Genomic DNA, 15,706 nt, shown 5'->3' on the forward strand with positions numbered 1-15,706 from the left:
ATTTAGTCATATAAATTATAAAATATGTATAATATCAATTTCATATTTTATATAATTACAAACAAATATATAATTTAGTATATTAAACAAAATAGATATACATAGTTTTTTTTTAATAATTATTGTTTTTTCGTTTTTATTTTTCTATATGTTGAAAAAATGGAGAGAGAGCTATCCATATTTTGATAAGAGCGGTATGTGTAAATAATTCCTCAATACCAAATATGAATCGAAGCCAACTTCAGCGAACACAAAGTTATGGACCAAAATGCATGCCTTTTTCAAAGTGGCAGTATTAGCACAGAAGTTGGATATAAATTAATTGATAATAATTTATTGTAAAGATTGCCACTATAATACCTTATCCTTCTTAAACAATCACAAGCACATTGTATATAGTGGGATATGATGATTGGCACTTAATACAATTCCAGGTAGGAAAAATGAAAAACTGAATAATGAACGATAAGTTTTTTTTTTTTAATATAAATATTCAATGATACATGTTATGTGAAGAACATTCTAGAGATTTACCTACTATCTCAGATGATTTGCTTTGTGGCAGATTGGTTTCACCATTCTCTTAGTCTAATTAATAACTCAAATAATGGAAATCATTGTTGAGTTTACCAATTAAATAAGTATTCAACCTTTTTTTTAATATATATAAAGAATTGTTTTTTGCCACTAATATATTTGTGTATAAATACATATGTGGTTTAATTTATTTTGTGTATTTATATTTTAATATGTATTTTTTTTTGTGGCTGATTTTGATGTACACGTAGCATAACTCATATATATATATATATATATATATATATATATATATATATATATATATTGATTTTTTATTTTGAGGATTTGAAATTTAAGATTAGAATTTTAATGTTTAAAATTTAAAATTTAAGATAAAAATTAATTAATATGAACCCAAAAAAATGACTTCTTAATTAAACTCTAATAATAGGGTAAATTTCTATAAGAATATATAATGTATAGTTTAGTATAATAAAAAGAGATGACTCACATACAGACGATAAAAACGTTTTTTTTTTGTGAAGATGATGTCTAATATAAGGAAAAGTATAAGGTACCAACATATTATCTGCCAACTTATTGTCAACAATAATTAATTATTATATTTTAAATACATATATAAAGAGACACATCCATAAAATATATCTATAAAGATACTTCTGTTAAACACAACCATAAAAAAGACATTTTTATTAGACACATCCACGAAGACACTTCCATAAAACACAATTATAAATAAGAATTGGCAGAAGTTGGCAAATATGCTGTTGGTAACGTAGGTGATAGGGCCAGTAATTTTTGTGTTTTGTAACTATCAATTGACCATCAATAATATTTTTAATGGTGTGAGATTAAATCCAATAATGTGGAATCATTCAATTTTCTTTTGATAGTTAAATGTTAGCCAACTTTTTAAAAAATTGCTGGCCCAAGACTTTCCCATAAAGTAATACGTATCCTATTTATTTGAGTTCAATTATATTGAACCGAAATTAATGCATATATAATACATATAATAAACCGATTTTCGAACAAATAAAATAATAATTTATACTTTAAGAGCTTGTTTGGATGAACTTTTAAGAAAAGATCTTTTTTTGAGTTATCTTTTTTTAAAAGATCTTATGAAAAAGTAAAAGTAATTTTATGTTTGGATATCTCATGCAAAAAGATCTTTTTATCTATCAATTATGTTTGGGTATAACAATATAAAATTACTTTTTTGTTTATTTATTATATGAAAAACATCTTTTTTTAAGAGAAAAAGATCTTTTAAAAAAAGATGTAAATTATAACTTCTCAAAAAAGATTTTTTTTTAATTTTTCTAGTGCTTTTACTTTTATTACTAGAAATTTGCCAAACACGTTAAAAAATAAAAAAAGATATTTTTTCATTGAAAAAAGATATTCTTTTATCAAAATAATGACGCCCAAACAAACACTAAGCCATAATAAATACTAATTTTTCTACTCTTAAAATAATTTAAAGTGTATTATCATATTTTAATTATTTGAATTAAAATAATTTAAGGTGTATTATGGTATTAACCTATTAGGCATATCCTATTCACAAAAATAAGTTGGGTAATCCATATGTGAGTCGTCCCCATATAATAGAACTAAGGCATGCAGCATGGACCTAGGCTTTATTCTTGAGTTAGAAGGAGAAAACGAAAGATTGTAGTCTTGCTTGTTTCTAGGCATGCAATGAAATAGGTAATTTGATTGTGATAGCAAAGTCAAGAATTTAGGCACGCTAGCTTTTGGTTAGGGCCTTTGTATTATTACTATATTCACGCCCATGCAGCAGCAGCAGAACAAAAAGCGAAAGGGACTACCACTTTACTATCACAGTACACTTAATTATCCGAAGACCAATGTAAAGTAGTAGTAATACTTGGATGAACCTCTTTATACTATTATTGCTTAATGCTTAGATTATTATCGATCATAATAGTTTTGGAAAACACGTTACTTATTTAATAACCAACATAAACATATAATGACAACAACTTTACACTGCATCATAATCTTTGCTTGACTCAAGAAACTAATTAATACTACGAAATGAAACACAAACGATTTCTCTTCACGACAGAGAGTCCACCATATTACACTACGTGTTTATTCATATAGCTACAGATCTAGGGTTCATACCAATATTTATTTATTTATTACACAATAATCACTCTTATAATTAATCACCACCACCCTCGCCATAACCCCCTCCATAACCTCCACCATAGCCTGAGCCAGACCCACCGCCTCTACCACCACCGCTGCCGCCTCCGCCGCCGCCACCTCCTCCACCTCCGCCTCCGCCACGGCCGCCTCCTCGTCTTCCTGATCCAGCCCTGGATCCTGCATATGAGCCAGCATAAGAACCTGCCTCAGAGCCCGCTCCTCCACCACCACCACCTGAGCTAGAAGAAGAAGATGATGAGCTTGAAGAAGAGCTAGAACCAGAGGCAGAGCCTGATCCAGCTCCAGCTCCAGCTCCAGAGCCACTACCACCTCCAAGGCCAAGGCCTAATCCAGCTCCAACTCCAAGTCCTATCCCACCAAGGTCTAGACCCAAGTCCTTCCTTGCCACTCTACTTTCTGACACCATTGCTGACATCAGAAGTAGCAGCCCAAGTAGAATACATGACCCGGATGATGAGCAACCCATCCTCGATCAAAGCCAATAATTGTTTAGCTAGCTAGAACAACAACGAAGAACAAAGTATGGAGGGTAGGGTATGTAGTGTAGTTGATGTATATATATACGTGGCTACAATACTCTTGCAACTCTGATCTGACGAAGCATATATGTCAAAGGTTTTTAGAGTATTTATAGCTGCTAGAGTGCTCACTGGGATTTTTTTCTAATATAAATTATGAAAAATATTTATTTTTCCAAAATTCACTTATCACGTTTTTTTTTGGAATTTAAACAAGTTCGCCGCATTCCATGGCAAAGTCTATAAAAACTAGCAAGTTCGCTGTATTCTCTTTCAAATTTTTTTTTTAAATTTTTAAAATACATGTTTTTAATTCAGGTAAAAGAATATAGATCTACAAATAGTATATAAAAGTAAACAAAAATACATTGACAATAACTATGACTTTTTTAATGATTTTTTTTTAATTATAAATTAAGAAAACAAGCCATATTTAACCATGACAACCATTATTATTGTCTCTAAAAATACACAGGTACACTAAAATAAACCATATTTAACAAGGATTTTTTTAATTATAAATTAAAAAAATTAATTATTTCCCAAAACTAAAATACAACTTATTCATATGTACTATTGTGTACTCTTATGTACTCTTGTATAGAGTTCACTAATTTTTATAGAGTTAGCCGTGAGATGCCGCGAACTTGTCCAAATACACAGAAAACGTGCATTTCGGTAAATAAAGCTCAGAAATGGGTTTTGGAAAAATAAATATTTTTTTATAATTTATATTAGAAAAAAATCCTGCTCTTTTTTTATTTGGTTGTAATTTTTAAAATAATTCCGTTACGTAACTAATAAGGATTCTACTAAGTCATACTCACTATTGTTTATGGCGATGTTTAATGGAAGTATCTTTATGATATATCTAATGAAAGTATCTTTTTTATAGTTGTATTTAATATTTAATAAAAATATTTTTGTGGATGTATTTCTTGAATATGCCTTCTTACATACGTCTTCTAGTAAAAATATCTTTAATAAAATATAATAATTAATTATTATTGATAATAAATTGATAAATAATATATTGATATCCTATATTTTTTTTTTAAATGTCTCTATGAAAACATAAAAGTAGGATACATTTTATTGGCATATGTTTGTGTATTAAATATGTTGTATTGGTGAATTTACCAAATGGAATCTAAATAAAGTAGTGTGGAGTGATGCAGGGGATCGAAAAGTGTGGGAATGGTTTAATTTTAGGTGGCTTAGTGTGGATTTTGATGGAGAGAAACTTGTGGTTGACATAGAGGAACCGCTTTGGAACATCACTGGATTGAGGACAAGTGCATCCAACACCGCCCCATATGATGGCCACTCACCATAGTGGGATGTTCATTGTTGACTATTTTTGTTCTTAATTACATTGTGCTATTTTAAAGTTTTTTTATTCACTGACTCTTGTGCTGACAACTCACTCATGTCTCATGGATAGAGGTTTTAGTTTGTTGATACTCATCACAAAGTAAATTAAAGTGTACTGCCCAAGTTTCCACTTTATAACTTTGCTTCTGTATATGATGATCATATTGCATTGTAGTTTTTTCTAATGTGTTAGTGTGTTAATGGAGAATAGATGAAAGACAAGGAACAAAATGAAACATTTGAAAACTATTAATGGATAATTTAGATATATATACGGTATTTCAAGAGTATTCTCATTTATATTGATCTAAATTATTCATTAATAAAAACATATAAATAATATATATGAGAGTATTCTTGGAGTACTATATGTATATCTAAATCTATTTATCTATTTAATATACTAAAATTGAGTTTTTCTCCGACTAATAAAAAGGAAGTGTTGATTTCTCGTGAATTCATTTTTCTGCTAAAATGAATGCACTATTTTCTCTTCTAAGTTTATTTTATAAAAATATTTTTATTATAATTATATTATAATTAGCATTTAAATAATAATGCATAATTATACTAATTTAAGAAAATATCTTTATTATAGTTATATAAAATCAATATTTAGTGCATTATTAAACTACTTATCAATTGAAAATATTTTTAATCATTTTAATAATAATAATAATAATAATAATAATAATAATAATAATAATAATAATAATAATAATAATAATAATAACATGATATGATAATTATATGATAATGGTACCAGTTATTAATAACCAATTTATATTTTTCTAAATAAATTTATTTTAAAAAATATATTTATTATAATTATATTACAATATTACAATTAGTATTTAATGAATAATACATAATTATACTAATTTAAGAAAATATCTTTATTATAATTATATAAAATCAATATTTAATGCATTATCAAACTAATTATCAGTAAAAAATATTTTTAATCATTTTAATTATATTGATTTTAATTATATTGATACAATTCTAATTCTTATTCATTATCCAATGATTTTATTAATGACAAGTTGTTACCTTAATGGTGATCCATTTATGTTGATAATAATAATAATAATAATAATAATAATAATAATAATAATAATAATAATAAGGTATGATAATGATATGAAGTTGGTCCAGTTATTTTATTCATGGTAAAAAGCAATGATTCTAATCATGATATGATATGATAAAATCATATAATTTTAACAAAATAAATATATGATGTATAACTAACGTAAATAATACAAAATTTCTTTAATAATAATTAATTTACATATATTTTTTTAATAAAGCCTATATATAGAGTTTTTTTTGTGGTACATGAGCCTAGATCTGAGAGTCAACTCATTTTCTTTAAATTTATTATTCTTCTTTTACTACTTCATAGAATGTATTCTTCATTTTTCATCGAAATTGATCATTTTAAGGTACAATTTATAATTTTGTATAGTATTTTTTATATACTTATTTTATTATATTATTTTTTTGATAATTTAATTATTGTTCTTACTCCAACTTATTCTTTTCGTCTAATGTTCCAGTGCATGCAATTATCTTTTGCCATATTTACAATGCATCACATCCATGAAATACCTCATCGAGTTGTACTCACTGATTCGGGTTCTAACTATATGGATGTAAGCGTCCAAAGAAGAGGCAGTAAATTCTATTTTACCGAAGTTGGATCTACTCACATAGTATGACAAACATAATAGAATGTGAGTAAAATTAGTTTTCTTGGGAGGAGCTCGATTTTTTAAATTATTTTCGAAGTGGAGCACATAATAAGATTGAATTCCCTCAATTTAAATTCAATTTTGCTAAATTCGTGTCAAACTCGGATATGCAATTTCAACGATTAGTAATATATTTAAATTTTTGTATTTAAGTTTTTCGTTATTAAAATAATTTTATAACATATTGTAATTTTTTTCAGAAATTACCGGCCTTCTTTTGCATCAATGCAATGTCATTGAGGGGAATAAGGGTCAGTTTAATTTTTCGGTGTGGTAATTCTATACCTTGTCGTATTGCATGGATAATAGATAATGAAGTTTATTTAACAAGAGGATGGTCTGAATTTGCACGAATTCTAAATGTCCAAACTTATGATGTTTCAATTGGTTGTTGTTACGACTTACGAGAATGTCTCTAATCTATACGTGTCTAAGAACCAGAATAGATTAAATATTATTTAAGTAATTTAGTTCTAATATTGGTATTTAATTAAATTCGTTTTACATTAATTTAAATTTAAATTGTTGTCTCAATTTATATATTACGGCTATTTTTTTTGAATATGTTATTTTTAAATGTTTTAATATAAATTTTTTTTATATATTTACGTTTATTTTTTTCTTGAATATATGTATCACTTTTTTTTTTTTTATATTTTAGATTAGTGATGCAATTCTTAATAAAAGTGTACTTAAAACAAAAAAGAAAAAAAAATTAAAATATCATTATTTAAAGAAAAAAGAAAATATACGTGAAAGAAAATAAAATAAAAAATTAAAATTGTTCTATTAAAAAAAATTGTATACAATTTACGTATGAATGGGGTTGAGATTGGAGGCTATATCTGGATATCAAAAATAAAAGCTTATTGCATATATTGTGGAATAATATTATATATATATATATATATATATATATATATATATATATAAGAAACTAATTATAACAAAAATATTTAATATATGTGATTTAAATATTTTTATGTATAATTAATATATATGTATGTATAAATAAGGAAATATTTAAAATTATTTAACAAAATTAATATATACGTATACATAAATAAAGAAATTACTGTAATTTATGAAGATTACACATAAATTTTTTTTCTTTCAAATGAATTTATTCTAATTATATTATAATTAGTTCATGAATAATGTATAATTATATTATTTTAAAAAAATATTTTTATTATAATTATATCAAATCAATATTTAATGCATTATTAAACTAATTATCAATCATTAATATTTTTATTCATTCTAATTATATTAATTGATATAGTTCTAATTCTCATTCATGTGCAATAATTTTATTAGTAGATAGTTGTATTCACAATAATTCATGCTATAATTCTCACCCATAATAATAATAATAATAATATTGTATGGACACAAGATTAATTAGTTAATAAAATAAATTTTAATTATTATGTTTTATTTTTTACTCATATTTTTATTCATTAGTTATTTTACTTTTTATATTTACAGTAAATATTTAATGTAAAAAAAATAATATTGATTGTTATCTATTTTATTTATTTAGATTTATAATTAAATTTGATATAATTATAGCAAGTATTTATAATTAATAGTAACATGATACTATAACTTTAAGTTGTATAATATAATAAAAAAGAACGTAGCAATTTATATTTGTTTCCTACATAGCAATAATATTATATATATTTATATATCTCTTCTTTTAGCTCTTTCCTAACAATATTGGTACATAATTAATGTAGATATATAACATATATACCGAACAATTATCTCCATTGAATTAATCATAAAGATTAATAAAAGATAATAACATAATTTTTATTTAATTATAGCAAGTATCTCTATTAAAAATTAAAATCGCTCTATTAAAAAAAATTATATACAGTTTACGTATGAATGGGGCTAGGATTGGAGACTATATATATATATATATATATATATCGATATCAAACATAAAAATTTATTGCACGCATTGTAAAATAAAATATATATATATATAAAATAATTATAACAAAAAAACATTTAATATATGTGATTTAAATATTTTTATGTATAATTAATATATATGTATGTATAAATAAGAAAATATTTAGAATTATTTAAAAAAATTAATACATACGTATACATAAATAAAGAAATTACTGTAATTTATGAAGATTACACATGAATTTTTTTTAAAATGAATTTATTTTAATTATATTACAATTAGCTCATGAATAATGTATAATTATATTATTTTATGAATCAATATCTTTATTATAATTATATCAAATCAATATTTAATGTATTATTACAATTAGCTCATTCTAATAATGGTTCGTTAATTATATAGTTCTTTATCTTCTACTTTAATTAGTGGATGATAATAATAATAATAATAATAATAATAATAATAATAATAATAATAATAATAATAATAATAATAATATATGGACACAAGATTAATTAGTTAAAAATTAAATTTTAATTATTATGTTTTATTTTTTACTCATATTTTTATTCATTAGTTATTTTATTTTTTATATTTACAGTAAATATTGAATATAAAAAAACATAATATTGATTGTTATCTATTTTATTTATTTAGAGTTATAATTAATTTTGATATAATTGTAGCAAGTATCTATAATTAATAATAACATGATACTATAACTTTAAGTTATATAATATAATAAAAAAGAACGTAGCAATTTATATCTGTTTCTTATAGAGCAACAATATTATATATATTTATATATCTCTTTTTTTAGTTCTTTCTTAAAAATATTAGCACATAATTAATGTAGATAACATATATACTGAGCAAATATCTCCATTGAATTAATCATAAAGGTTAATAAAAGATAATGGCATAATTTTTACCTAATTGTAGCAAGTATCTCCATTAAAAATATTGGCTAATTATTACCGTGTACAATAAGTGTGTGTATATATATATATAAGGAGTAATAGTGAATTGTAACAATTATTTATCATCTAAAAAATTTGTACCTCAAACATAGTTCTTTTTCTGTTTATTATTTTTCATACTTAATGGCCTACGATTCTATCAACAGTATTACCTATGGTAGATTATGTAATGAAAAAGTTTGGAAAATAAAGGCAAGAGTAATATAACGAGTAAAGATGGTCTGCGAGTGCTGTTGCAAAATCACAGACACTTGAAAGTAGGGGTGTGCATGGTCCGGGCCAGCCCGGGCCCGTACACTTTAGGGGCTAATTTGGTGTGATTTCACCATATCTAGGGCCGGGTAAGGGTCTCAAAAATAGACTCGGTCATTATTTCGGGTCGAGTCCGGGCCATGCTCGGATCATCCGAACTCGGCCCAGTGGCCCGGTCATCATTCACAATTAATATTTTGTGTTATTAGTGATGGATGATGGCTATTCTTATGTGAAATTTAAGTATTGTAAACCTTAATATTTTGTGTTATTAGTTATTATAAGACTATAAGTTAATATTTTATATTTAAAATGCATAAGATTTTAGACTAATATATAATATTGTGTTATTTGTATTGATTTAAATATTTGGTGTTATTAGACAATATTAGTATTGATTATGGTTATGCTTTAATTTTAGAGAAGAGTTGGTTCTTGTTATATTTTTCTAAGTGAATTTTACTATGTCAAATAATGGTTGGAGTCTTGAAAATTTGGATATTTTCACATGCTAACTTATAAGAAGGTATCAAAGTAATGTAATGTTAACGGCCCGGTTTTCACCCGGTTTTCACCCGGTATAATAGTGGCCCGAAAGTGTATAGGTTTCATTGGGTTTAGGGTCGGGTTCGGGTCTAATAAATATATCCGGTATATATTTCGGGTTGGGTCTGTGTCACATCAAACTCGATTTATCCAACCCATGCACATCCCTACTTGAAAGATAACTGCATGATGAATGTGATATATAGAGAAGTTTTTTAGAGCTTATAATTAAAAGGTAATAACGAAATCTCTTAATTAATTTTATTAATTTATTAAAATTTATTATTATCAATTTAAAAAATTAACAAATTCTAGGTGCTAATGGGTAATGGATTCTTATTGTACATTTATAGTTTGAGAATATTAGAATTATCATAAAAATCCGTATTATTTTATTCTCCTGATAAACAATTTTATAATTACGTTAATCATATAATTTTGTATACTAATATTGATACAGTATTATTTCAGGTATATATTTTGTAGGCATCAAATAATAGTGTTGAATTGTTATTTAATAGGTTTAAATTATTTATTGTTTATTGGAGAACTTTTTGCATTAGAATTCTCTAATAATTTATTGTTCATTTTCACGCTGATTTTAATATGTTCTTACACATATAACAATTTATTGGTAAATTTAGGTATTACTAAATTATTTATGGTCACATTCAATATATATGTCTGATTTATTTAAAAAAATAAATTACTAAAATCGGTTAATAACTATTTTAGACTTAATATAATTAACACTAAATTAAAAAAAAATAATGCATAACTCATTACTTTTTTATTAGTCAAATTATTATAATTCAAATTAATTTTAACAAAACAACTTAAAATTATAATTTCAATTTTATCACGTACATGACACAAGTAATTACACTTGTTATCCATTAATAAAAACACACAGGTAATATATATAAACTGAAAATGTATTTTTTGAGGTTAATTAGTCAAATTTCTTCTTTAACTAGATTTATAAAGAAAGTGGCTTCCATTTGGTTTGGTTTATATCTAGCATTTTAACTTATATACTTACATGCATATCTTTATACTGGACATTTTGAATTCCATCTTAATACAACAGTTCTCTTTACACAAATTTTTACTAAAAATATATTATATGTATTATGTTTGTGTGCATTTTTTACTTTTTGTGAAATGTATACAATAAAAATATTACAGTAGAAAAATAATATAATCATTATTTATCTACTTTTATTATTATCCAACTTATCTTTATATATATATATATAGGCTCAAATATGTTTTGTGTAGCCTCCACCTTATTTAATCGATTTATTAGTCCATCACGGAATCTTATAATAGGCGAGGCCTCCTAGTGATATAGATTCTTATAAAAATCTCTGATACCAATCTTTATCCTGATTTGATTTCTCACTAATCTCCCATGAATCATTAAGGCGGCGTCAATCCAATTGCTTCTCCTTCTAGCCAAGGCTAAATTATGAAAATATATAATGTTTTTGTCCATTTTCTTTACATGTCGAATCGTAACATCTGCTTCCAATGTAACTCTTTTCTGACATACCATTTTTCACAAAAGCTTACTAGAATATTTTTTTTTTCTCGCTTCCATAATTCCATCATATACCCCATTGCTAACTATATCATCTACTTTCTTTATCTCCTCCTCAAACTTCTTAATCCTCATGTCCATGTCGCCAAAATTCTTCTTATGCCATTTATCCAATTGAATCGTCATACCCTTCAACTTGTCAGTGAATTGTACATCTCATAATCTCCTCTATTCCTCCTTTACCATCCTCAAGAAGCCCTCATGAGTGAACCAAGAATTCCAACTCCGAAATGATCTCGGCCCCTTCCCATCGTTGTGATATCTACAATCATTGGACAATGGTCTGACAATCCTCTTGGCCCTTCTCTTAGCCTTGTCTCTGAAACTTTTCTATCCACTCTAAGCTAACAAGAACTTCATCAATGCGACTACATAATTAGCCCCTGAACCATGTGAACATACGATTATTTAGTGCTAGGTTCACTAGATCTATATTCTGAATCCATGTTTTAAACTTTGTTGCAGACGCTGTCATTATAGTAGCTCATTTCCTTTCTTTCACTTGAATAACCTTGCTAACATCCCCCAGATAACAAAAAGGTACTTGACATACTCTAGATAAGAAGCTCAGTTCTTCCCACACAATAAACTTTTCTTCCCTTACATGTGCACCATACAGCAAATAGAAAGCACAACTAAATTTTTTTTATCAACACTCCATCAATGCACGATCATCTCTCCCTTTTATAAAGTTTCTCATCCTAAACATTGTTTCATCCCACATCAATAACAAACTACCAGAAACACCTTCTAATCCCACAAATTCCCAGCTTGCTGCTTTATTCCTCCAAAATTTACGCTACATCAAATTTAGTCACTACTTCCTTAAGGTTTCTATCAATTCTAACTTATTTAATTTATATTTTCTCATAAAATTATTCATCATACTCAATTTTCCAACTCCCCCCAATCCCCTAACATTCCAAGACCTACAAATCGTTTTAAATCATTATCACACACTTTTTTTTTTCGATTTTTCGGTCAACTTCTTCTTGCCTTCTCCTTCTGTTTTACTTGACTTTTTTTTGTGCAATTTTTTCATTTTGTGCTTGAAGTATAACCATAATGTCATCTTTCTCGTTATATTGAATAGCTCCAGATTCCATTGCTAAATCCTAAGCCTCCCTATTTTCCTTCATGTCTTCATCATGTTTATTTTCCAAAGCTTCAGTTTTAGCTTCACTCACCTCATCTGTTCTTGCATCCCCACAGCTTCACCATGCTCCAACTTCGATGCTTCCAATAGCATTGGTACACCATTTGCATTTGAAACCTCTTCTTTTATTTCCTTTTCCATAGCACTTTTTCTCTTACAAAGCAACCTTCACAGGTTGCAGGTTGCTTTTGCATATCCATCAATCTTCATTGTATTGTTACTATCTCCTATACTAGTCCATTTTCAATTTAATCAAATTCTTATTTTGAATACCCATGCTTATTTCATCCTCCATCATGCCACCACCCCATTCTCCCACATTGCTAGCAACATCATCATCGTGGCCATCATACCCAGCAACATATCCTGCTCCATGTAGTTCTGCCACCATCACTCTGCCTACCCGCTTTGTTTGCGTCGCTCCAGAACAGCTTCCAAAACTCGCTCCTCCATCAGGTCTTTGTCCACAACACCACAGGAACGCACACGAGAACCAGTGTCCCTCGTTGTGTACGCTGCTATTCTTCCATTAGTGAGCACTGCAACGATCGATAATGAGCTTCGATAGCTGCCCATCGCCAACAGTGTCGTGGCTCGCATCATCTCCCTCACCCTTCTCAGTCGCATGTGCGTGCAGCCTCCATTCTTTATCGTTTGTATGTTGAAACCATCCCCCTCTCCGAGGTGTGGCTTCCTTTACTCGATCGGCCTCTACTATCAATAGTTATGCTTTCGCCGCCGTGGAGTTGCGCTCATCACTGCAAGTCCTCTCCCTTATCGCACAGCTTTGTGGTCTCACCATGTGATTCTGCCGCCCCATGGGTTTCCCAACATGCTCCACTTCAAGTCCAACATTAATTTCAGCATTTGAGCCTTTTGTTGTTGACCCAATAGACTCTCCTTAACTTTATTTATTTTAATATATATGACCATCAATACTATTGTTTTGCACAACTTCATTCGGCTACATAGCACCCAAACTCCTTTTATTGTTGCTTGTTACTTCTAACTCAGCTACCACATGATTTCTATCATAATTCCATGATAATGTTCTATCCAAATTAGCATTTGCGCTATTAGTAGGAGATCCCACTAAATCAGCCTTCTTTATAATTGAATTGATTGTCTAAATTGTCGTGTGTGCCGTTTTCTGATTTGAAAATTCTTTCCTCCATTCATTCAAATTTTCATGGTGAATTATAACTCTATCTTTCCATTGTTCTTCCTTCATAGCCGTCTGCACCACTATCTCAATCACTACATCCATCCCAATAACATCGGTTTGCTTCCATTATCACCATCTTCACTTTTATCTTGCCTAGTCGCATATCCTCCTCTTATCATGACCCCACTATTTCTTTCCATATCATCCATAATCACATAACACACTGAGCCATATACCTCGCTTCCAGCTTCTCACTATAGTGATGTGTATCCATTCGTTAATGATATTAAATACACATGTCTTTGTCCAACACTAAATAACATACATGATTTTGTTGTTTCGTCACACTTCACCACCTCACTTCACTGTCCACCAATCGTTCGAAATGTATATTCTGAAGTAAAACTCTAAGGTAACGTTTGTTTTGAGGTATTGAGACAGAGACTGAGAGATTGAGATTCAGTATCATGTTTGTTGGTTCAGAGACTGGTATTAAAATTTCTGTCTTTGTCCCCAAAATTTCAGTATTTCAGTACCGTCAAAAAGTGGAGACACAGGGGACTAAAATTTTTAAAGATAGATACTAAAACTTTAATAACATTTTATATCTAAAATACTTTTATTTCAATTAATTAATTTCAATTTTACCCTTTGTACAAGTTAAATTAGGATTTCATTCTTGTTTCAATTTCTGTTTCCTACTTTACACCAAATAGAATATTAAGATTTATTTCAATCTCTGTCTCTTAGTCTCTGTCTCTCCGTCTCAGTCTTTTTGTTTCTGTCTCTCCAACAAACACTACATAAATATCTTTGTTTTCTTAAAATGAAGAACACCAAAATATATTAATTTAATATTTTAAAATATAATATTTCTGTTAATATCTCAATTCTATTTTTTATAAAAAAAATTCTAATTTTTATATACAATCTCATGTATTAGATATTAATTTATTTGAATCCCCTAAAAAGTTTAGGAAATATTTGCTCTTGACTTAACTTGAAAAACTAAATTGAAATATTCATTTCCAATATAATGTACATAAAAAAGTAATCTTTAGAGTAAAAAAAAGATTAATTGAAAGGTAGCTTTTTCTCAATTATTTTAATCAAGATTTTATGGATTTTTTTAAAAATATTGTAAGAGTAAATGCCCTTTTCGATCCCTAACTATTTGTTCAATGGATTTTTCATCCCCTAAGAAATCTAAACACCCAAATCGGTCCCTATCTACTTTGATATATGTACGTTCTAGTCTCTGGTTAGGCATTTACTCAAAGTAGAAAGGAACTGGAACATACATATATCAAAGTAGATAGAGACCGATTTAGGTGTTGAAATTTCTTAGGAAATGGATCCTCTCCAGTTTTTTCAACACTTGACAAAATACAGTGTAATCTCTCACCTTTGATTTTAATAGTGGGACCAGAAATAAATAAGAGAGAGAATGTGGTGAATGGTTAGATTAAACACTGCACACCATCCAGTTTTTTATTCACCGGAGAGGATCCACTCCCAATTTCTTAGGGGTGAGAAGTCCATTGGATAAATGGTTAGAGACCGAAAAAGATATTTACTCATATTGTAATTATAATATTTATTTTATTTATTTAAAAAAATCCAGATTTTATCAACTTTAATTGGTTAATAAATAGAGAAAGAAAAGAGTATTTACTT

General features: G+C 27.5%; 1 protein-coding gene across 1 annotated transcript; it reads right to left on the reverse strand.

The window, feature by feature from the left end:
- Positions 1 to 2,497: 2,497 nt before the first annotated feature.
- LOC112723486 (uncharacterized) lies at positions 2,498 to 3,360 on the reverse strand. Its single transcript, XM_025774875.3, has one exon. It carries the CDS (start codon positions 3,209 to 3,211, stop codon positions 2,738 to 2,740), a length of 474 nt encoding a protein of 157 aa, XP_025630660.1. The 5' UTR covers positions 3,212 to 3,360; the 3' UTR covers positions 2,498 to 2,737.
- Between the last annotated feature and the right edge of the window lie 12,346 nt (positions 3,361 to 15,706).

This window comes from Arachis hypogaea, chromosome 11 (assembly GCF_003086295.3).
Source record: "Arachis hypogaea cultivar Tifrunner chromosome 11, arahy.Tifrunner.gnm2.J5K5, whole genome shotgun sequence".
Lineage (NCBI taxonomy): Eukaryota > Viridiplantae > Streptophyta > Magnoliopsida > Fabales > Fabaceae > Arachis > Arachis hypogaea.

Coding starts and splice junctions, on each gene's coding strand:
- LOC112723486 (XM_025774875.3), bottom strand. CDS start 3,211: ATGGGTTGCTCATCATCCGGGTCATGTATTCTACTTGGGCTGCTACTT.